The sequence below is a fragment of the Strongylocentrotus purpuratus genome, unplaced genomic scaffold, assembly GCF_000002235.5.
Source record: "Strongylocentrotus purpuratus isolate Spur 01 unplaced genomic scaffold, Spur_5.0 spur5_scaffold_18, whole genome shotgun sequence".
NCBI classification, from domain to species: domain Eukaryota; kingdom Metazoa; phylum Echinodermata; class Echinoidea; order Camarodonta; family Strongylocentrotidae; genus Strongylocentrotus; species Strongylocentrotus purpuratus.
In genome coordinates, this window is record NW_022145603.1 from 28,792,843 (window position 1) to 28,818,638 (window position 25,796).

Genomic DNA, 25,796 nt, shown 5'->3' on the forward strand with positions numbered 1-25,796 from the left:
AAATTTGCTATTTTAAATGCATAAACAGCTTGATACACTCCCGGCTGTGAGAAAATGTTTACAAATTTAACTTCAGGAACGATAAATAATCTATGGAAAAATCTGAAAATTCCGACTATATGACCGTCCCTATAACAACAATTAAAAAAACTGGTTAAAGGTAAATACCAGTATTGGAAACGCCCCAATTTCAAAGAAATGAATTGGAAGCTCTTATTACCAATCATGTGAAAGAATATGTTTTGAATAATACATGATGATACAATTTTTGCCGGGAAACCGCCTACTAATTGATATATTTGCTAAATTAGTTTATCTATTGGGATGTGATGGATAACGCACGTGTCGCGCACCTGTGCGCAGTCCCATATACATCTTTCTGTGTACGGTGCTTGTAACTTTACCACGACCGGGCCGAATTTGTTATCATTTTGATGATTCCAGAACCTTGCAGTACACACCAATACTTATATGCTAGATGTTCAACCTTTTCTGATCGATTCCACAATGTTTCTTTCACAATGCAATCGCATGACCAGAACTGATCTTTATTTTTAAGAACAAAAAATAGAACGAAATTAACAAGCAAACAAATCAAAACAGAATATTTGTTTTCTTATTTGCTAAGCTTATCATTACCAGTGAGTACATAGTAATCTGTATTGAAAAAGGAAAGAAAAAGGCAGACTGGCAATTTCTATATAATATTTGGGAAATTAACTTTTAGGTAAAATTTGCACAAAAGTTATTGAGTTCCTATATAAGGGGATTAGGTATCTTTGTCTCAGATTCTAAACAAAATCCTGGATGTAGCTCATACTGCATTCATGATTATAATTAAACCTTTAGGTCACTCAGGAATCCCATGATTATCGTCCGTCTGATTGTCAACATATTTATGATTGGAATTCGAAATTTCAAAAAGCGTTTTCCTAACGGTTTTAACACACTACAGTCTAATGGGGAAAATGAGTATGGTAAAACCGGTCACTCAAAGATTTTTGCTGTTTGGGGGGCAATTCATGATCATTTTTTAAGCGAAATTGTTTTAGGGCATCAATATTACACCATATCACAGGCGCTAATAACACGTAGGGCCATGCATCTCACATTTGGCATTTTAATCAATGCCTTTACATAAATTGTGTAAAACATTTGGTTTGGTAACATATACTAAACAAATTGAAGTTTCTTTTTTACATAATGACCTACATGATTTATTTGTGAAATTTACTATTCGGCAAATTTTACACAAAAGTTATGGGTTCCTATTTAACATATTTCTTGTCATATTTTGTGTAAACATTTCTCTGTGTGATCTACGACGAACGAAAAACAGAAAGATGATTGGCAGAATGTTGTTCTTGTAAAAATCCAAACAATGACCATTAACGAGAATATATGTCCAAAATGATGCATGATTCCCTTATTATTCTTATCCACTCGTATAAACATGGTACACGTTAAATGCTACGCGACAAACAAATTGAAAGAATGAAAAATAAGCATTGATGCTTACTGAATTCCCTACGATGAAACAGTGTAATTGCCACTCAATATCCAACATTAATCTATGCTTGTTAGCCGGACCTTTATGAAGGGATCATCATATTTCTTAGTGGTATATTATTTTGAAGATTGATGTTCGTTTTTACACTAATACATTTTTCTCCTGTGGTAGGTTGTAATTTACTGTGTTATAGGGTGGAGCATGAATGTCGTCCAGCAAACACGTATCCCACTTCAAGACTTTGAAGATGTATACTTAAATCAATCTTAGCATTGACGTAAACAAGACATGAAGAAGACGTTATAATGGCGTAGCTAAAGGGGAAAGGGTGGAGTGTCTCTTCACTCAGCAAATAAAATAAAATAAAAGGAGGTTAAGAGAGCGGGAGGGAGGGAGAGAAAGAGAAAGAGAGGGAAAGAGAAACGAGATTGAGAGAGATTCAAGGGAGAGGTTGGAGAGAGGGGTGAATGAGAGGAGGAGGGGTGGGGAGAGGGAGACGGGGATAGAGGAAGGAATAGAGAGGGACGATAGATATCTAGAGGACAGAGAGGAGATATAAGAGAGAGTTGAAGAGAGGGCATAGAGAGTGGGTGTGGGGGGGACAGAGGGAGGAAATTAAATGGCCAAATGGGCTAAAGCAGAGTAAAAGAATATGATTTTAAAATTCGAATTTCAAAGCCTTTATTTGTTAATCATTAAGATGTGTTGTTACTTTGTATACAATGGATATTAAATTCCATCTTTGAATCGAAAAACATTCTTAAAAACTAAATTCAAGCTATTTTATTTCATTTCATTTCATTTGAACATCTTTATTCAGGATAAACATGTTCACCAAGGCAGTTTTTTTGTCATTTTTCAGTTAACGAACCTGAATCAAAATAAACAAGAAAAAACAATATATCAAAGGCGGTTGGCAATGGAGAAAAGGATATGTACACAAATAAAGGAAAAGAACATGTTTTGCAATAGTTTATAAATCATATGAATGTCAGTTAAATTTATCTTCCACTTTCGAAAGTAAAGAGCAAGTCTAATTTTATACTTGGCTATTCTGTAAATATATCTTGTTGGACTTAACCAGCGCCTTAAAACCATCAATGTTTGGGGAGATTATTTCCATACAGTATTTGCGACAGTCATCTGCCACGGCTTATTATGCTTACATTGTAAACACGATCGCAACTAATTTCCGAAAATCAACCTAGCCTTGAAGTTTGCAAACATGACAATGACGAGACATTAATCTAGATTTGCCACTCCACATCCTAGAGAGGAATGGGGGCCTTGTAAGATGACAAAAGTCTTTGGGTTATTAATTGCCATATGCCCTCACGATGACCTTAGGTAGGAATACTCCCCAGGAAGTAGAGATGGTGCACATTATGCGTGAATGATCCGATGGCCGGGGAAATAACATTTGTAAAGCGCTTGGAGACGGGATTTCGTATTAAGCGCTATATAAATCCAGACTATTATTATTATTATTATTATTATTATATTATTATGTTTTATGAAAATCGAACTTGATTTCTTTTGGATATTCCAGTAGGGTATCAAAATAGCCCTTGAATTTATAAAACAAAAATAGTTCCAATCGTGTAAGTAATAGATGTTCTTTGTCTTACATAACATTTCCAAACATTCCAACAAAAGGCTCTTGTATGTAATACCAAAATTCATTGCATTTCTTTTTTTTATACTGTTGATACATATGTTTACTAAAACATAAATAACAAGAAGAAAAAAAACTAACATGTACCTTCTTTGTTGTGCAATCCTTTTAGTGTGTAATATTGTAAACTTTAAATTAACACTATACTTGTATACTTCGGTACAACTTGTTTCAATGCATTTGTGTCTTCATGTGCAGTCAAGGAAAGATCTTATACATTGGTTACGATGAGAGAATGAGAGGGGAGGATTAATAAGAGGTGAATAAAGAGAGAGGTCAAGTAGAGGTATTTTGGAACAGGTTAGGGAAGTTATATATATATATGTGTGTGTGTGTATATATATATATATATATATATAAATATATAAATATATATATATATATGTGTTGGGTAGTGCGTGTGTGTGTTTGCAAGTAAAGCATATTAAAGAAAAGTTGAATTCTAATTAAGAGTAAAAATCGCTCTTGACATTTCTTGTTCCTTGTTCCTTGTTACGAATCGGTAATACGTTAATGTAATCAAAGAAATAGTATCTATTTGATGTAATGTAGTAGCGGACAACTCTTCCATTTGTTTCAACACAAACAAATTACTCAAATATCTTCTTTTTTTTTAACGTATTAATCAAGGTCTTTCCTTTTAGATGACCTATACTAATAGGCTATCCAAAATATATTTTAAATATATCCCAAAGCGTAAAAGCCACTGAAGAGAAAAACACAAATAAAAAATATTGTGGACACTACGAACGGGAGAATTAACTACGTCACTAATCACTGCATTTCTAATGTGAGATTCGCATAGAATTTGTGATTTTTTTTTTTAATTAATATAAATTTTCTAAATTTAATTTCCAGGTACATGTATGAACAAAATAGAAAATTACAACACAGAGGATTTAACATGGGAGAATTACAGGACAGTGAAAATGCCACCAGCGGACGTCTGAGGATTACCTATTACGAATTTCCATTCCGTCATGAGGTTGTCCACGTCCGCTGGTGCTACATACATGCGAATAGATTTAAGAAGTAACGGTGAAAAAACATAACATAATTCAAGTAAATCCATTAAGCATAATAACTAATAGAATGATTGCATGTATGTGGAACTTTGTGGCATGAAGAAAATAACAATCATGTATGGCAGGTGAACAAACACAAAGCGCAACAACAATATTCATAGACTTTTTATTTGACCTAAATAAATTGAGATAATTAAGTTAAATTAATTTCTAACACTTAACATTATATAATTTCAAATTTGATTACCATTAATAAGAAAACATTTCAAACATTCCCAACTTAGTTACTTCTAACTCACTTATTTATTTTAAACTTTCGCTATTCTATTTCACTTATTTGTACCCCTACTTTTGAAGAGCTTATTAAAAATGTTGGATTGCCCTTTTAAGCTGGTTTACATCTACAGTGACACTTGTTTTTTAAAACTGTTTACTTCTGTCTATTGATGAGCTGTCCGTTAGAGATGTCATTTAAATCACAGGGTAGCAGGGTATGATCAGTGATCTAAATATATTAGCAGGGATTGCATAACTATATAGCGGATATGAGATTTCTTTAAATTCCGTCCACGAACCACTGTCGATCAAAGGATAACCTTTTTTCAACTTGATTAAGTAAAAGGCTAGGCCTATACCAATTACAGATTCCTTTCTTTCTCTCTCTCTCTCTCTCTCTCTCATTTCTCTCATCATCTCCCTCATATTCATCATCCTCATCATCATCTCCTTTTCTCTATTTCTACCTCTTTCTCACTCTCGCCCCTCTCTCTATCTGTCTGTCTCATCTCTCATCGTATCTCTCTCTCTCTCTCTCTCCCCCTCTCTCATCGTCATCATCTCTCACTCCCGCTCTTCCCCCTCTCTCTCTCTCTTCATCCCTCATCATCATCGTCATCTCGTTTTCTCTCTAACACACTTCCTCCCTCTCTATCTCGTTCTCTTGCTCATCTCTCTCCTCATCTCTTCCTCTCTTGAACCTTGAACCTTTAAGAATTACTCTCCCAAAAGCGTGAACGCTGTCCTGGAGAGGGCTGTCTCATCATCTTCATCTCTATTTCTCTCTCTTCCTCTCTCTCCTCCCCCTCTCTCTGGGTGTCTCTTTCTCACCTCTTTCCCTCTGATCTTTCTCTCTGTAGTCTCAATCTCAGCAATCAGAATATGAAATTGAGGGAGTGTGGGCGGGGAAAGATGGGGCGGGCGGGGTTCGGGCATTTTATGCAAGCTTCGATATCGCTATTGGGAATCACTGTAAGTTGAAGAACGCACGAAGTATTTTGCACTGTTATTCCTTATTCGTCTATTTAGTCTCTAGCAAACCAAGCAATATTTAATTTGTCTCAAGTTCTTACTGGTACCATGGGAGGAATTTTTTACATAACGGGGAAACTGAGGAATTAACAGACTGTTTCAAGCTTTGAGCCATGTGATCAAGATCTTATCTTCAGCCCCACTAACTAAATATTTTGTTGTGACTCTTGTGTAATGTGTGCAAAATAGCATATGGATCTGTGACTCTACTCTAGACTGTGTATGCAGTTACTAATTTTAGCCCTTCAAGAGGATTATGACCTGAAAGGGGTGCATACATTGGCCTATAAGAAAGGAAAGCATTATGTTTAGTACCCTGTTACACGGTAAAAAAGATGGGATTCTTCGAACTGGCTGAAACAATATACGTATTAACCGTGGATAGCTGTTTATAGGATCATCGTTTATGAACTAAGTCAGGCTATGATACCCGACGCCTATCATCGATTAACCTACTTATAATGATATAAAGAATCCTATTTCCTGCTGGTATGTTTTTTCACGGAGATGTGCTTGCCTGGTAGCATGAGGCTTTTTCAGAAACATACATTAACCCATACTTTATTTAGCATAACTGTTGGCCTAAAGTATACTTTAAATCGCAAAGCACTGTTTTAACAAAGGCTTTGACAAGCTTTTGTAAATAAATCTGCTATTTTAAATGCATAAACAGCTTGTGCACTCCCAGCTGTGAGAAAATGTTTACAAATTTGATTACAGGAACGATTAATAACATCTTTGACAAAAATCTGAAAAATTCCGAATATACCGTCCCTAACAGTAATTAAAACAACTAGTAAAGAAAAACAAACAGAATGAAGTTAACAAACAAACAAATAAAAAATGAAGATGTGCTTTTTATTTGCTAAGCGTATTATACCCAGCTAGTACAAAGTAATCTGTATTGAAAAAAGGAAATAAATAAGCAGACTGGCAATTTCTATCTGTCCTATGCAGATAATTAGATTTGGCTTTGTAAATACGGGAAGCATTCCACTACGATTCCGTTTTTGTTTTTATTTTGTTTGTTAATTTATTTAAATACGGTGATTGCAAAACATGCTTTCAGCTGGGCATAGTTGTTTTTCAGCTTGTCCGTACATGGAACATTAAACTACATATGAATAAACAGATACAATACAAAATTAAACAATAACAATACATAACATTAAAATAAGTGAAGGTTAAGAAAACAAATACATATTACAAAAAGAAAGACATAATGCAAATTTAACAAATAAATACATGTAAATAACTAGAAAGGGTGGGGGTATGATTGAATTATTGATTCAGTGAACATATTTAAGTTAATTGCTAAGCGGATGGACTCTGGGAGTTCATTTTGATACCAATATAAAGTGAACTTTTTAAAGAATGTTTCAGAGTGTAAAAGGTTAGGTTTAATATCACATGATATCAATGGCTAATAATTATATAAAAATTACAACTACTATTTCTACTACTACTACTACTACTACTACGACTACTTCTACTACTACTATTACTAATACTACCAATAATAATAAGAATTCACAGTCGCGTTGCCGCGCTGACCCTACTCGGAGGCAGGGCCAGCTTAAACGGTGGACTTGCGGTACTAGCCCACTTTCGAAAAACCAGGTGTGAACACAGAAGAGAGCCCGGGAAATGGCTGGACTAAAAACTCTCTTAGCCCAGCAAAAAACTGTTAAAGTATACAGAGAAGTTAATGACAGGCTGAGCTACAGTTCTCAAGAAAAACTTGTCTAAGACATTTTCCCGCTTTTCACGCAATAACACATGTGATTAAACATATGGAATGAACATCCAGGGTAAAGAACAATGGGTAGTAGCTTCCTGTAGAATCAGAATCAAAGATCAGAGGCTGCACTACCAGTCATCTGTGTGCTGCAGCTACATGCTATAAGCACAGAGGCATGTTTTAGTAGCAGATGCATGCAGACAATTTATTGCACTTATATGAGAAAACTATCTGTTTCACCATAGCACCTCTCACCATCCTATAGGTCCCAGACACAGTAATCTCAGGCTTACATCCCAGATAGCGATACGACGTTGTGCCAACGTGTTGCCAACGTGTGATGTTACGTAGGCCCAACGTCTTTTTGGCCGGCGGGCCAACTTTGGCTCGACAGCGACAAATTGACGTCGGGCCAAAATTGGGCAAATGCTATGCAAACCCCTTTCCCACCATGAGCCATATCCCAACGTTAAGCCAACGTAAGCCCAACGTCGTATAGCCAACCAATATTCATCATTTATCAGTGAAAAAATGGCAACGTTGGCCCAACATCGTATTGTTATCTGAGATGTAGTATTGAACAAATTGAGAATAAATTACCTCTGCAGACCACTGCCGCATCTTCACTGTGGGAACAATCATGCTCATAGAACCCAGGGTGTTGGCAATCCTCAAGACTCGTTTCATTTCCGATACATTCCACATCGTCCAGAAGAATACCTGCTTCACCCGGGCCAAAGAAACCACTGGCGAGAGCACTCTGCGCCCCAGGATAGCCCAGCATACGACAGGTCACATGAGCATCCGGCAGATCCCAGGAATCGTCACAGATGGTGCTCCAAGTTCCGTTATACAGGACCTCAACACGACCTTCATTGGACGTGTTGCCATTCACCAAGCGCACCTGCAGTGTTCTAGGGGGTGCCTGAGTAGTGGCTGTTAATAAAAAGAATAATTGTGAAGCTCTTTTGCATATTAAAGATGAAGTTGAGTTCTGGTCATGCGATTGCATTGTGAAAGAAACGGTGTGGAACCGACCAGAAAAGGTTGATCATCTATCATATAAGAATTTGTGTGTATTGCAAGGTTCTGGAATCATCAAAATGATAAGAAATGTGGCCAAGTCTTGGTAAAGTTACAAACACTTGCACAGAAAGATGTATATGGGACTACACGAACACGTGGCGTAAAAAGCCGGCCCCCGATTTTTACGATGTTACATGTATATTTAGAATATGAAGGCATTTGAAGAGCCAAGCTTTTCAGGGAACATGTCTTAACTGATGTTCTTCCACACTTGCATAATAAGAATGAGTAATGCTCACAAATTATTTTTCACCTCTTCCCAGAACTCAACCTTCTCTTTAAGAGCTTACATATATTTTTTAAAGCACGAAACATGAGTTAACAAACCAGTCATGAGTAAGGACACAAAGGGTATTTGAGATGAATGTCAACTACTCGTTGTTTGCCCAACAGAAGCATACAAACAAGCTGTCAAATTTAAAACTTGGACAATGCACAAACTGATATATACCATGTTCATGAGATCAAAAAGTTTAGATTGTATTTGTTGGTTGCTTTTTTTTAAAAACTTTTGTTAGCATAGGCATTCACTTTACTTTACTGACCTCAAGGCGCTTATACATAATATTATTACTACCACGGCTTTAGCCTGCTGCTCTAAGGCTAAAGCAAATTCAAGGATAAATTCCTTCCAGATACCTATTTACTACACCTGGGTGGAGTGTGGCAAATGTAGATTAGTGTTTTGCCGTAGGACATTACTGCCGCGACGGGACTCGAACCACGAACCATGTGATCCACATTTTGGTGATGTATCCTCAATACCACAACACTTTTGGTCAACATAGACTCTAATCTCGTGAAAGCGAAACCTTTCTTGTATGGTTTTAAATTTATTATTATACATGGATTGATATATGAATAGTTAGTTACCAAAATTAACAGTACACACGTGATAGAAATGAATTTAAAATTATCACATAACTTGCGTACACAAAATTACCTAAACCACTGCACTCATACGGAATGGAAAAGGCTTGAAAATACCCCTATTTAATGACTGGTTGGAAGAAAAAGGGGTTGGGGCGCTGCCCCTTAAATTCAACATTTCCGGGTAGGTGTCTAGTAAGGGTAGGGGGCCTGCCAAAGTTGCGACTGTGCCCGGACGCGTCGGGGCGCGATGAATAGAAAGGTCGCGTCTCAAGAGACGCATTTCGGCGCAAAGGGGCGCAAAGGGGCACAAAGGGGCGCGACAGTTACCCTCATCTGATTCTTGCATATGAAAAGAAACTGTCTATTGTTGGTATAAACCCGCTCTATTCTTCGTGCGCCCTTTCGCGCCCCACCAGGCTATGGAAGATTATCTCTCCCGTCATTGTTCTCGCTCGTGATGCGCGATGCACAACGGTACAGCTTAAACTTGTTATACAGAAAGTATTTGTCAGCCAAAACCTGTCTTCCCCTCTTCTTGTTCTCGTTCTGATAAACATCCCATTGTTTGTAAAAACTTGATGTATTCTTCTCGCGACGCGATCTATTCTTCCCGCGCCGTTTTGCGTCGTAACAGGCGGGGTATTATCTTTCCTATCATTATGGATGCTTTGCGATGTACATTGCTACAGCACAGCCTGAACTTGTCTGGTGGGAGCGTTTTTGTTTTGGGGGGCAATCAACACACTCGTTCATCTTGATCAGAATAAATTATGATTTTTTTTCTTCTGTTGTTGGTTTAATACGCCTCCTTTTAATATTTGTGACGACTGTATGAAATGTGAAATAAAGATGACTATGCACGATGAATGGTTGTTTAATTGCGAGCTTGATTGTCCCCAACAACCAAAAGTAAATGACGAATGAGTGAATAAATACATGTATGCGGTTAAAGTCGGCAAACTGATTACTGTTTGGGACGCTTGTGTATGTTTGTAATTCGACGTCTTTTGGCTAGACATTAATCAACATTTTCCACTCTCCACCCAGGTTACGTGTCAAGAATGTAAGACTCTCTAGATACTATGTTTGAAGTCGCTGATAACAACGAAAAAAAGAAGAAGTAATTAATCATATTATATTCTAATGATTTTGGTTCTTTTGATTAAGCGCTGTGCAGTGCCAACTTTTTCCACACGTTGTTGAGAACAGTCGAGTTTAAGAACCTTTCAGTAATTCTTGCAACTCAATTTGATCATTTTTTGTTGGTGCTTTTAATTGTAAGACATCTTGTAATCATAGTCGAATCAGTTTGGGTGTTCCATTTTATACTTTGGAAACAGTTATATACAATGGCACATTGCTTCCAAAGGTTATCGAGATAATGTTCAGTTCAGGCTGTAAGATATGCCAAGAAATCATGACTCTCTTTCTCTCGAAGTTCTATTTGAAGTCCCTAATTAGAATGAAAGTACCTTTAATTAATCTATTTCTATTTTTTTAATTGCTTGTATGTATACTTTGAAAAGGCACAAGGGGAAGAAAAGATCCAACAGTTGTTAGCACTTTAACTCTATAAGAACCTTTCATCCGTAGTACTAAAATCCAACTGAGATTTGTAGAAAGGGGGGGGGGCACCATAGGGGGCACACATTAATGAGGGGTTTATAACTCTTGGTCAAATATGCCAAGTGTCCTAAAACATTCTGACAAGAATAAACAAGTTTCAGATCTTGTTCATGCATATGAAAGTAATGTAGGAATGGTAACACATGATAACAAAAATTGCAGTGGCAGGAGGGGGGTCTTTCATGTGGAGAAATACGGGGTAGGGGTTAAAGGGCTTCCTTATTCTGACACCTGTGGTTTTCTGTGATCAATATAATTTCAAATCTGATCTTTGCTAATTTCAGACAGTTATTTATGGCATGCTAGAAAATCATTGCTATGTACACTATATAGAGGGTTCCGTGTAAAGTCATATCAATGTAAAGAGCTCCCTTCAGTGCAACTATTTTCTTACTTGGATTACCCTTCCCGATAATTAAAAAGCTGGAATGCAGTCTGTCATCTTAGTTGTGAAACGTAATAAAACTATTCCAGATAAGATCATTTATTTATTCAAGCGCTATTTTAAACAATCATTCAATGGAGACCATTTAATTATGTTTGCTATTACATTCTATTTGAAGAAATTTATCAATTTCAGGATCCTTTTTATAAAGAAGTTATGATTGTTCATCTTTGAGCTTTTTAATTTTGCCATAACAAATTAAGACGCAACTTGAAAAATTACTTTCAGGAACAGTTTTTCTTTTCTACCTGATGAGTTATTATCAAGGAACATCATTTGTTAAAATAAATACTGAACAATAAACAGTACTTGGTTTCTTTGTCAAATATTTGACTTGTGCATGTGACACATTTTTCTTGCAGTATTACATTAATTAATGTAACACCTCCCATCTGACGTTATTGATCATTACTTAAAAGTTGTTTACCTGGTATATGTTGGGAATTTCCTAGATATAAAATACCCATTTATATATATATATATATATATATATATATATTTCAAATTTATAATTATATATACATCTATATATTATACTACTATCTATTTCTTGACAGAAAATATCGGGTATTTTTGCAAGACAGTTTGAGGTGATATCACATTCTGCACACATATACATAAACTCACTGATGATTTTACATAATGGTTCAGATGTTTTACATAAACATATTTCATTTTTCCATATATAGAGTGGTTAAGAAATATAAATGCTAAGGCTTTGTAAGCTCTTATTCAAACAACATATTCCATCATTTATGTAAAATGTTGTGTTTGGTAAAAATTACACAAAGTTCTAAAGTTGTATTTGACCTAGCATTTTTCATAATATTTGTAGAATTGTTTGTTAGGTAAAATTTACACACAAATTTGAAGTCCTCTTATCTAACATAATATTTTACATACATTTAATAGAATATTTGGTTAGGTAATGTTTACAAAATTGAAGTTTATATTAAACAAGGATTTGCATAATATTTGGTAAATTAACTGTTTGGTAAAATTTGCACAAAAGTTATGGAGTTCCTATATACAGGGATTGGGTATTTTTGTCTTAGATTCTAAACAAAATCCTGGAATTAGCTCATGCTGCATTCATAATTAAAATTAAACCTTTAGGTCATTCGGGAATCCCATGACTATAGCCCATCTGATTATCAAGATATTTATGACTGGAATTCGAAATATCAAAAGGCGTTTTCCTAACGGTTTTATAACACTACAGTCTAATGGGGAAAATGAGTATGGTAAAGCCGGTCACTCAAATATTTTTGCTGTATGGGGGGCAATTTATGATCATTTTTTAAGCGAAATTGTTTTAGGGCATCAATATTACACCATATCACAGGCGCTGATAACATGTAGGGCCATGCATCTCACATTTGGCATTTTAATCAATGCCTTTACATAAATTTTGTTAAACATTTGGTTAGGTAATATTTACTAACAAAATTTAAGTTTCTATTTAACATAATGACCTACATAATTTATTAGTGAAATTTACTATTCGGCAAAAGTTACACAAAAGTTATGGAGTTCCTATTTCTTGACATAATTTGTTGTAAACATTTCTCTGTGTGATCTTCGACGAATGAAAAACAGAAAGATTCTTGGCAGAATGTTGTTCTTGTAAACATCCAAGCAATGACCATTAACGAGAATATATGTCCGAAATGATACATGATTCCCTTATTATTCTTATCCACTCGTATAAACATGGTAAACGTTAAATGCTACGCGACAAACAAATTGAAAGAATGAAAAATAAGCATTGATGCGTACTGAATTTCCTACGATGAAACAGTGTCATTGCCACTCAATATCCAACAGTAATCTATGCCTGTTAGCCGGACCTTTACGACGGGATCATCATATTTCTTAGTGGTATAATATTTCGAAGATTGATGTTAGTTTTTACACTAATACATTTTCTCCTGAAGTAGGTTGTAATTTACTGTGCTATAGGGTGGAGCATGAATTTCGTCTAGCAAACACGTATCCCGTTACAAGACTTTGAAGATGTATACTTAAATCAATCTTAGCATTGACGTAAACAAGACATGAAGAAGACGTTATAATGGCGTAGCTAAAGGGGAAAGGGTGGAGTGTCTCTTCACTCAGCAAATAAAATAAAATAAAAGGAGGTTAAGAGAGCGGGAGGGAGGGAGAGAAAGAGAAAGAGAGGGAAAGAGAAACGAGATTGAGAGAGATTCAAGGGAGAGGTTGGAGAGAGGGGTGAATGAGAGGAGGAGGGGTGGGGAGAGGGAGACGGGGATAGAGGAAGGAAGAGAGAGGGACGATAGATATCTAGAGGACAGAGAGGAGATATAAGAGAGAGTTGAAGAGAGGGCATAGAGAGTGGGTGTGGGGGGGGGGGCAGAGGGAGGAAATTAAATGGCCAAATGGGCTAAAGCAGAGTAAAAGAATATGATTTTAAAATTCGAATTTCAAAGCCCTTATTTGTTAATCATTAAGATGTGTTGTTACTTTGTATACAATGGATATTAAATTCCATCTTTGAATCGAAAAACATTCTTAAAAACTAAATTCAAGCTATTTTATTTCATTTCATTTCATTTGAACATCTTTATTCAGGATAAACATGTTCACCAAGGCAGTTTTTTTGTCATTTTTCAGTTAACGAACCTGAATCAAAATAAACAAGAAAAAACAATATATCAAAGGCGGTTGGCAATGGAGAAAAGGATATGTACACAAATAAAGGAAAAGAACATGTTTTGCAATAGTTTATAAATCATATGAATGTCAGTTAAATTTATCTTCCACTTTCGAAAGTAAAGAGCAAGTCTAATTTTATACTTGGCTATTCTGTAAATATATCTTGTTGGACTTAACCAGCGCCTTAAAACCATCAATGTTTGGGGAGATTATTTCCATACAGTATTTGCGACAGTCATCTGCCACGGCTTATTATGCTTACATTGTAAACACGATCGCAACTAATTTCCGAAAATCAACCTAGCCTTGAAGTTTGCAAACATGACAATGACGAGACATTAATCTAGATTTGCCACTCCACATCCTAGAGAGGAATGGGGGCCTTGTAAGATGACAAAAGTCTTTGGGTTATTAATTGCCATATGCCCTCACGATGACCTTAGGTAGGAATACTCCCCAGGAAGTAGAGATGGTGCACATTATGCGTGAATGATCCGATGGCCGGGGAAATAACATTTGTAAAGCGCTTGGAGACGGGATTTCGTATTAAGCGCTATATAAATCCAGACTATTATTATTATTATTATCATTATTATATTATTATGTTTTATGAAAATCGAACTTGATTTCTTTTGGATATTCCAGTAGGGTATCAAAATAGCCCTTGAATTTATAAAACAAAAATAGTTCCAATCGTGTAAGTAATAGATGTTCTTTGTCTTACATAACATTTCCAAACATTCCAACAAAAGGCTCTTGTATGTAATACCAAAATTCATTGCATTTCTTTTTTTATACTGTTGATACATATGTTTACTAAAACATAAATAACAAGAAGAAAAAAAACTAACATGTACCTTCTTTGTTGTGCAATCCTTTTAGTGTGTAATATTGTAAACTTTAAATTAACACTATACTTGTATACTTCGGTACAACTTGTTTCAATGCATTTGTGTCTTCATGTGCAGTCAAGGAAAGATCTTATACATTGGTTACGATGAGAGAATGAGAGGGGAGGATTAATAAGAGGTGAATAAAGAGAGAGGTCAAGTAGAGGTATTTTGGAACAGGTTAGGGAAGTTATATATATATATGTGTGTGTGTGTATATATATATATATATATATATATAAATATATAAATATATATATATATATGTGTTGGGTAGTGCGTGTGTGTGTTTGCAAGTAAAGCATATTAAAGAAAAGTTGAATTCTAATTAAGAGTAAAAATCGCTCTTGACATTTCTTGTTCCTTGTTCCTTGTTACGAATCGGTAATACGTTAATGTAATCAAAGAAATAGTATCTATTTGATGTAATGTAGTAGCGGACAACTCTTCCATTTGTTTCAACACAAACAAATTACTCAAATATCTTCTTTTTTTTAACGTATTAATCAAGGTCTTTCCTTTTAGATGACCTATACTAATAGGCTATCCAAAATATATTTTAAATATATCCCAAAGCGTAAAAGCCACTGAAGAGAAAAACACAAATAAAAAATATTGTGGACACTACGAACGGGAGAATTAACTACGTCACTAATCACTGCATTTCTAATGTGAGATTCGCATAGAATTTGTGATTTTTTTTTTTAATTAATATAAATTTTCTAAATTTAATTTCCAGGTACATGTATGAACAAAATAGAAAATTACAACACAGAGGATTTAACATGGGAGAATTACAGGACAGTGAAAATGCCACCAGCGGACGTCTGAGGATTACCTATTACGAATTTCCATTCCGTCATGAGGTTGTCCACGTCCGCTGGTGCTACATACATGCGAATAGATTTAAGAAGTAACGGTGAAAAAACATAACATAATTCAAGTAAATCCATTAAGCATAATAACTAATAGAATGATTGCATGTATGTGGAACTTTGTGGCATGAAGAAAATAACAATCATGTATGGCAGGTGAACAAACACAAAGCGCAACAACAATATTCATAGACTTTTTATTTGACCTAAATAAATTGAGATAATTAAGTTAAATTAATTTCTAACACTTAACATTATATAATTTCAAATTTGATTACCATTAATAAGAAAACATTTCAAACATTCCCAACTTAGTTACTTCTAACTCACTTATTTATTTTAAACTTTCGCTATTCTATTTCACTTATTTGTACCCCTACTTTTGAAGAGCTTATTAAAAATGTTGGATTGCCCTTTTAAGCTGGTTTACATCTACAGTGACACTTGTTTTTTAAAACTGTTTACTTCTGTCTATTGATGAGCTGTCCGTTAGAGATGTCATTTAAATCACAGGGTAGCAGGGTATGATCAGTGATCTAAATATATTAGCAGGGATTGCATAACTATATAGCGGATATGAGATTTCTTTAAATTCCGTCCACGAACCACTGTCGATCAAAGGATAACCTTTTTTCAACTTGATTAAGTAAAAGGCTAGGCCTATACCAATTACAGATTCCTTTCTTTCTCTCTCTCTCTCTCTCTCTCATTTCTCTCATCATCTCCCTCATATTCATCATCCTCATCATCATCTCCTTTTCTCTATTTCTACCTCTTTCTCACTCTCGCCCCTCTCTCTATCTGTCTGTCTCATCTCTCATCGTATCTCTCTCTCTCTCTCTCTCTCTCTCTCTCCCCCCTCTCTCATCGTCATCATCTCTCACTCCCGCTCTTCCCCCTCTCTCTCTCTCTTCATCCCTCATCATCATCGTCATCTCGTTTTCTCTCTAACACACTTCCTCCCTCTCTATCTCGTTCTCTTGCTCATCTCTCTCCTCATCTCTTCCTCTCTTGAACCTTGAACCTTTAAGAATTACTCTCCCAAAAGCGTGAACGCTGTCCTGGAGAGGGCTGTCTCATCATCTTCATCTCTATTTCTCTCTCTTCCTCTCTCTCCTCCCCCTCTCTCTGGGTGTCTCTTTCTCACCTCTTTCCCTCTGATCTTTCTCTCTGTAGTCTCAATCTCAGCAATCAGAATATGAAATTGAGGGAGTGTGGGCGGGGAAAGATGGGGCGGGCGGGGTTCGGGCATTTTATGCAAGCTTCGATATCGCTATTGGGAATCACTGTAAGTTGAAGAACGCACGAAGTATTTTGCACTGTTATTCCTTATTCGTCTATTTAGCCTCTAGCAAACCAAGCAATATTTAATTTGTCTCAAGTTCTTACTGGTACCATGGGAGGAATTTTTTACATAACGGGGAAACTGAGGAATTAACAGACTGTTTCAAGCTTTGAGCCATGTGATCAAGATCTTATCTTCAGCCCCACTAACTAAATATTTTGTTGTGACTCTTGTGTAATGTGTGCAAAATAGCATATGGATCTGTGACTCTACTCTAGACTGTGTATGCAGTTACTAATTTTAGCCCTTCAAGAGGATTATGACCTGAAAGGGGTGCATACATTGGCCTATAAGAAAGGAAAGCATTATGTTTAGTACCCTGTTACACGGTAAAAAAGATGGGATTCTTCGAACTGGCTGAAACAATATACGTATTAACCGTGGATAGCTGTTTATAGGATCATCGTTTATGAACTAAGTCAGGCTATGATACCCGACGCCTATCATCGATTAACCTACTTATAATGATATAAAGAATCCTATTTCCTGCTGGTATGTTTTTTCACGGAGATGTGCTTGCCTGGTAGCATGAGGATTTTTCAGAAACATACATTAACCCATACTTTATTTAGCATAACTGTTGGCCTAAAGTATACTTTAAATCGCAAAGCACTGTTTTAACAAAGGCTTTGACAAGCTTTTGTAAATAAATCTGCTATTTTAAATGCATAAACAGCTTGTGCACTCCCAGCTGTGAGAAAATGTTTACAAATTTGATTACAGGAACGATTAATAACATCTTTGACAAAAATCTGAAAAATTCCGAATATACCGTCCCTAACAGTAATTAAAACAACTAGTAAAGAAAAACAAACAGAATGAAGTTAACAAACAAACAAATAAAAAATGAAGATGTGCTTTTTATTTGCTAAGCGTATTATACCCAGCTAGTACAAAGTAATCTGTATTGAAAAAAGGAAATAAATAAGCAGACTGGCAATTTCTATCTGTCCTATGCAGATAATTAGATTTGGCTTTGTAAATACGGGAAGCATTCCACTACGATTCCGTTTTTGTTTTTGTTTTGTTTGTTAATTTATTTAAATACGGTGATTGCAAAACATGCTTTCAGCTGGGCATAGTTGTTTTTCAGCTTGTCCGTACATGGAACATTAAACTACATATGAATAAACAGATACAATACAAAATTAAACAATAACAATACATAACATTAAAATAAGTGAAGGTTAAGAAAACAAATACATATTACAAAAAGAAAGACATAATGCAAATTTAACAAATAAATACATGTAAATAACTAGAAAGGGTGGGGGTATGATTGAATTATTGATTCAGTGAACATATTTAAGTTAATTGCTAAGCGGATGGACTCTGGGAGTTCATTTTGATACCAATATAAAGTGAACTTTTTAAAGAATGTTTCAGAGTGTAAAAGGTTAGGTTTAATATCACATGATATCAATGGCTAATAATTATATAAAAATTACAACTACTATTTCTACTACTACTACTACTACTACTACTACGACTACTTCTACTACTACTATTACTAATACTACCAATAATAATAAGAATTCACAGTCGCGTTGCCGCGCTGACCCTACTCGGAGGCAGGGCCAGCTTAAACGGTGGACTTGCGGTACTAGCCCACTTTCGAAAAACCAGGTGTGAACACAGAAGAGAGCCCGGGAAATGGCTGGACTAAAAACTCTCTTAGCCCAGCAAAAAACTGTTAAAGTATACAGAGAAGTTAATGACAGGCTGAGCTACAGTTCTCAAGAAAAACTTGTCTAAGACATTTTCCCGCTTTTCACGCAATAACACATGTGATTAAACATATGGAATGAACATCCAGGGTAAAGAACAATGGGTAGTAGCTTCCTGTAGAATCAGAATCAAAGATCAGAGGCTGCACTACCAGTCATCTGTGTGCTGCAGCTACATGCTATAAGCACAGAGGCATGTTTTAGTAGCATGATGCATGCAGACAATTTATTGTACTTATATGAGAAAACTATCTGTTTCACCATAGCACCTCTCACCATCCTATAGGTCCCAGACACAGTAATCTCAGGCTTACATCCCATATAGCAATACGACGTTGTGCCAACGTGTTGCCAACGTGTGATGTTACGTAGGCCCAACGTCTTTTTGGCCGGCGGGCCAACTTTGGCTCGACAGCGACAAATTGACGTCGGGCCAAAATTGGGCAAATGCTATGCAAACCCCTTTCCCACCATGAGCCATATCCCAACGTTAAGCCAACGTAAGCCCAACGTCGTATAGCCAACCAATATTCATCATTTATCAGTGAAAAAATGGCAACGTTGGCCCAACATCGTATTGTTATCTGAGATGTAGTATTGAACAAATTGAGAATAAATTACCTCTGCAGACCACTGCCGCATCTTCACTGTGGGAACAATCATGCTCATAGAACCCAGGGTGTTGGCAATCCTCAAGACTCGTTTCATTTCCGATACATTCCACATCGTCCAGAAGAATACCTGCTTCACCCGGGCCAAAGAAACCACTGGCGAGAGCACTCTGCGCCCCAGGATAGCCCAGCATACGACAGGTCACATGAGCATCCGGCAGATCCCAGGAATCGTCACAGATGGTGCTCCAAGTTCCGTTATACAGGACCTCAACACGACCTTCATTGGACGTGTTGCCATTCACCAAGCGCACCTGCAGTGTTCTAGGGGGTGCCTGAGTAGTGGCTGTTAATAAAAAGAATAATTGTGAAGCTCTTTTGCATATTAAAGATGAAGTTGAGTTCTGGTCATGCGATTGCATTGTGAAAGAAACGGTGTGGAACCGACCAGAAAAGGTTGATCATCTAGCATATAAGAATTTGTGTGTATTGCAAGGTTCTGGAATCATCAAAATGATAAGAAATGTGGCCAAGTCTTGGTAAAGTTACAAACACTTGCACAGAAAGATGTATATGGGACTACACGAACACGTGGCGTAAAAAGCCGGCCCCCGATTTTTACGATGTTACATGTATATTTAGAATATGAAGGCATTTGAAGAGCCAAGCTTTTCAGGGAACATGTCTTAACTGATGTTCTTCCACACTTGCATAATAAGAATGAGTAATGCTCACAAATTATTTTTCACCTCTTCCCAGAACTCAACCTTCTCTTTAAGAGCTTACATATATTTTTTAAAGCACGAAACATGAGTTAACAAACCAGTCATGAGTAAGGACACAAAGGGTATTTGAGATGAATGTCAACTACTCGTTGTTTGCCCAACAGAAGCATACAAACAAGCTGTCAAATTTAAAACTTGGACAATGCACAAACTGATATATACCATGTTCATGCGATCAAAAAGTTTAGATTGTATTTGTTGGTTGCTTTTTTTTAAAAACTTTTGTTAGCATAGGCATTCACTTTACTTTACTGACCTCAAGGCGCTTATACATAATATTATTACTACCACGGCTTTAGCCTGCTGCTCTAAGGCTAAAGCAAATTCAAGGATAAATTCCTTCCAGATACCTATTTACTACACCTGGGTGGAGTGTGGCAAATGTAGATTAGTGTTTTGCCGTAGGACATTACTGCCGCGACGGGACTCGAACCACGAACCATGTGATCCACATTTTGGTGATGTATCCTCAATACCACAACACTTTTGGTCAACATAGACTCTAATCTCGTGAAAGCGAAACCTTTCTTGTATGGTTTTAAATTTATTATTATACATGGATTGATATATGAATAGTTAGTTACCAAAATTAACAGTACACACGTGATAGAAATGAATTTAAAATTATCACATAACTTGCGTACACAAAATTACCTAAACCACTGCACTCATACGGAATGGAAAAGGCTTGAAAATACCCCTATTTAATGACTGGTTGGAAGAAAAAGGGGTTGGGGCGCTGCCCCTTAAATTCAACATTTCCGGGTAGGTGTCTAGTAAGGGTAGGGGGCCTGCCAAAGTTGCGACTGTGCCCGGACGCGTCGGGGCGCGATGAATAGAAAGGTCGCGTCTCAAGAGACGCATTTCGGCGCAAAGGGGCGCAAAGGGGCACAAAGGGGCGCGACAGTTACCCTCATCTGATTCTTGCATATGAAAAGAAACTGTCTATTGTTGGTATAAACCCGCTCTATTCTTCGTGCGCCCTTTCGCGCCCCACCAGGCTATGGAAGATTATCTCTCCCGTCATTGTTCTCGCTCGTGATGCGCGATGCACAACGGTACAGCTTAAACTTGTTATACAGAAAGTATTTGTCAGCCAAAACCTGTCTTCCCCTCTTCTTGTTCTCGTTCTGATAAACATCCCATTGTTTGTAAAAACTTGATGTATTCTTCTCGCGACGCGATCTATTCTTCCCGCGCCGTTTTGCGTCGTAACAGGCGGGGTATTATCTTTCCTATCATTATGGATGCTTTGCGATGTACATTGCTACAGCACAGCCTGAACTTGTCTGGTGGGAGCGTTTTTGTTTTGGGGGGCAATCAACACACTCGTTCATCTTGATCAGAATAAATTATGATTTTTTTTCTTCTGTTGTTGGTTTAATACGCCTCCTTTTAATATTTGTGACGACTGTATGAAATGTGAAATAAAGATGACTATGCACGATGGATGGTTGTTTAATTGCGAGCTTGATTGTCCCCAACAACCAAAAGTAAATGACGAATGAGTGAATAAATACATGTATGCGGTTAAAGTCGGCAAACTGATTACTGTTTGGGACGCTTGTGTATGTTTGTAATTCGACGTCTTTTGGCTAGACATTAATCAACATTTTCCACTCTCCACCCAGGTTACGTGTCAAGAATGTAAGACTCTCTAGATACTATGTTTGAAGTCGCTGATAACAACGAAAAAAAGAAGAAGTAATTAATCATATTATATTCTAATGATTTTGGTTCTTTTGATTAAGCGCTGTGCAGTGCCAACTTTTTCCACACGTTGTTGAGAACAGTCGAGTTTAAGAACCTTTCAGTAATTCTTGCAACTCAATTTGATCATTTTTTGTTGGTGCTTTTAATTGTAAGACATCTTGTAATCATAGTCGAATCAGTTTGGGTGTTCCATTTTATACTTTGGAAACAGTTATATACAATGGCACATTGCTTCCAAAGGTTATCGAGATAATGTTCAGTTCAGGCTGTAAGATATGCCAAGAAATCATGACTCTCTTTCTCTCGAAGTTCTATTTGAAGTCCCTAATTAGAATGAAAGTACCTTTAATTAATCTATTTCTATTTTTTTAATTGCTTGTATGTATACTTTGAAAAGGCACAAGGGGAAGAAAAGATCCAACAGTTGTTAGCACTTTAACTCTATAAGAACCTTTCATCCGTAGTACTAAAATCCAACTGAGATTTGTAGAAAGGGGGGGGGGCACCATAGGGGGCACACATTAATGAGGGGTTTATAACTCTTGGTCAAATATGCCAAGTGTCCTGAAACATTCTGACAAGAATAAACAAGTTTCAGATCTTGTTCATGCATATGAAAGTAATGTAGGAATGGTAACACATGATAACAAAAATTGCAGTGGCAGGAGGGGGGTCTTTCATGTGGAGAAATACGGGGTAGGGGTTAAAGGGCTTCCTTATTCTGACACCTGTGGTTTTCTGTGATCAATATAATTTCAAATCTGATCTTTGCTAATTTCAGACAGTTATTTATGGCATGCTAGAAAATCATTGCTATGTACACTATATAGAGGGTTCCGTGTAAAGTCATATCAATGAAAAGAGCTCCCTTCAGTGCAACTATTTTCTTACTTGGATTACCCTTCCCGATAATTAAAAAGCTGGAATGCAGTCTGTCATCTTAGTTGTGAAACGTAATAAAACTATTCCAGATAAGATCATTTTATTTATTCAAGCGCTATTTTAAACAATCATTCAATGGAGACCATTTAATTATGTTTGCTATTACATTCTATTTGAAGAAATTTATCAATTTCAGGATCCTTTTTATAAAGAAGTTATGATTGTTCATCTTTGAGCTTTTTAATTTTGCCATAACAAATTAAGACGCAACTTGAAAAATTACTTTCAGGAACAGTTTTTCTTTTCTACCTGATGAGTTATTATCAAGGAACATCATTTGTTAAAATAAATACTGAACAATAAACAGTACTTGGTTTCTTTGTCAAATATTTGACTTGTGCATGTGACACATTTTTCTTGCAGTATTACATTAATTAATGTAACACCTCCCATCTGACGTTATTGATCATTACTTAAAAGTTGTTTACCTGGTATATGTTGGGAATTTCCTAGATATAAAATACCCATTTATATATATATATATATATATATATATTTCAAATTTATAATTATATATACATCTATATATTATACTACTATCTATTTCTTGACAGAAAATATCGGGTATTTTTGCAAGACAGTTTGAGGTGATATCACATTCTGCACACATATACATAAACTCACTGATGATTTTACATAATGGTTCAGATGTTTTACATAAACATATTTCATTTTTCCATATATAGAGTGGTTAAGAAATATAAATGCTAAGGCTTTGTAAGCTCTTATTCAAACAACATATTCCATCATTTATGTAAAATGTTGTGTTTGGTAAAAATTACACAAAGTTCTAAAGTTGTATTTGACCTAGCATTTTTCATAATATTTGTAGAATTGTTTGTTAGGTAAAATTTACACACAAATTTGAAGTCCTCTTATCTAACATAATATTTTACATACATTTAATAGAATATTTGGTTAGGTAATGTTTACAAAATTGAAGTTTATATTAAACAAGGATTTGCATAATATTTGGTAAATTAACTGTTTGGTAAAATTTGCACAAAAGTTATGGAGTTCCTATATACAGGGATTGGGTATTTTTGTCTCAGATTCTAAACAAAATCCTGGAATTAGCTCATGCTGCATTCATAATTAAAATTAAACCTTTAGGTCATTCGGGAATCCCATGACTATAGCCCATCTGATTATCAAGATATTTATGACTGGAATTCGAAATATCAAAAGGCGTTTTCCTAACGGTTTTATAACACTACAGTCTAATGGGGAAAATGAGTATGGTAAAGCCGGTCACTCAAATATTTTTGCTGTATGGGGGGCAATTTATGATCATTTTTTAAGCGAAATTGTTTTAGGGCATCAATATTACACCATATCACAGGCGCTGATAACATGTAGGGCCATGCATCTCACATTTGGCATTTTAATCAATGCCTTTACATAAATTTTGTTAAACATTTGGTTAGGTAATATTTACTAACAAAATTTAAGTTTCTATTTAACATAATGACCTACATAATTTATTAGTGAAATTTACTATTCGGCAAAAGTTACACAAAAGTTATGGAGTTCCTATTTCTTGACATAATTTGTTGTAAACATTTCTCTGTGTGATCTTCGACGAATGAAAAACAGAAAGATCCTTGGCAGAATGTTATTCTTGTAAACATCCAAGCAATGACCATTAACGAGAATACATGTCCAAAATGATGCATGATTCCCTTATTATTCTTATCCACTCGTATAAACATGGTACACGTTAAATGCTACGCGACAAACAAATTGAAAGAATGAAAAATAAGCATTGATGCGTACTGAATTTCCTACGATGAAACAGTGTCATTGCCACTCAATATCCAACAGTAATCTATGCCTGTTAGCCGGACCTTTACGACGGGATCATCATATTTCTTAGTGGTATAATATTTCGAAGATTGATGTTAGTTTTTACACTAATACATTTTCTCCTGAAGTAGGTTGTAATTTACTGTGCTATAGGGTGGAGCATGAATTTCGTCTAGCAAACACGTATCCCGTTACAAGACTTTGAAGATGTATACTTAAATCAATCTTAGCATTGATGTAAACAAGACATGAAGAAGACGTTATAATGGCGTAGCTAAAGGGGAAAGGGTGGAGTGTCTCTTCACTCAGCAAATAAAATAAAATAAAAGGAGGTTAAGAGAGAGGGAGGGAGGGAGAGAAAGAGAAAGAGAGGGTAAGAGAAACGAGATTGAGAGAGATTCAAGGGAGAGGTTGGAGAGAGGAGTGAAGGAGAGGAGGAGGGGTGGGGAGAGGGAGAAGGGGATAGAGGAAGGAAGAGAGAAAGAGAGGGAAAGAGAGACGAGATTGAGAGTGATTCAAGGGAGAGGTTGGAGAGAGGGGTGAAGGAGAGGAGGAGGGGTGGGGAGAGGGAGAAGGGGATAGAGGAAGGAAGAGAGAAAGAGATGGAAAGAGAAACGAGATTGAGAGAGATTCAAGGGAGAGGTTGGAGAGAGGGGTGAAGGAGAGCAGGAGGGGTGGGGAGAGGGAGACGGGGATAGAGGAAGAAAGAGAGAGGGACGATATATATCTAGAGGGGACAGAGAGGAGATATAAGAGAGAGTGGAAGAGATGACATAGAGAGTGGGTGTGGGGGGGGGGGCAGAGGGAGGAAATTAGATGGCCAAATGGGCTAAAGCAGAGTAAAAGAATATGATTTTAAAATTCGAATTTCAAAGCCCTTATTTGTTAATCATTAAGATTTGTTGTTACTTTGTATACAATGGATATTAAATTCCATCTTTGAATTGAAAAACATTCTTAAAAACTAAATTCAAGTTATTTTATTTTTATTTCATTTCATTTGAACATCTTTATTCAGGATAAACATGATCACCAAAGCAGTTTTTCGTCATTTTTCAGTTAACGAACCTGAATCAAAATAAACAAGAAAAAACAATATATCAAAGGCGGTTGGCAATGGAGAAAAGGATATGTAAG

General features: G+C 36.1%; 1 protein-coding gene across 1 annotated transcript in view; it reads right to left on the bottom strand.

Moving 5' to 3' along the window:
- Positions 1-4,098: 4,098 nt before the first annotated feature.
- Positions 4,099-25,796, bottom strand: part of LOC115925264 (deleted in malignant brain tumors 1 protein-like) — a 31,325-nt gene continuing 9,627 nt past the window's right edge. Inside the window, exons 3-5 of the mRNA XM_030988906.1 lie at positions 19,424-19,759; positions 7,860-8,195; positions 4,099-4,190 (exon numbers count right to left, since the gene is read on the bottom strand). Coding sequence (XP_030844766.1) covers positions 4,099-4,190; positions 7,860-8,195; positions 19,424-19,759 — 764 coding nt within the window. The remainder of the gene's footprint in view (positions 4,191-7,859; positions 8,196-19,423; positions 19,760-25,796) is intronic.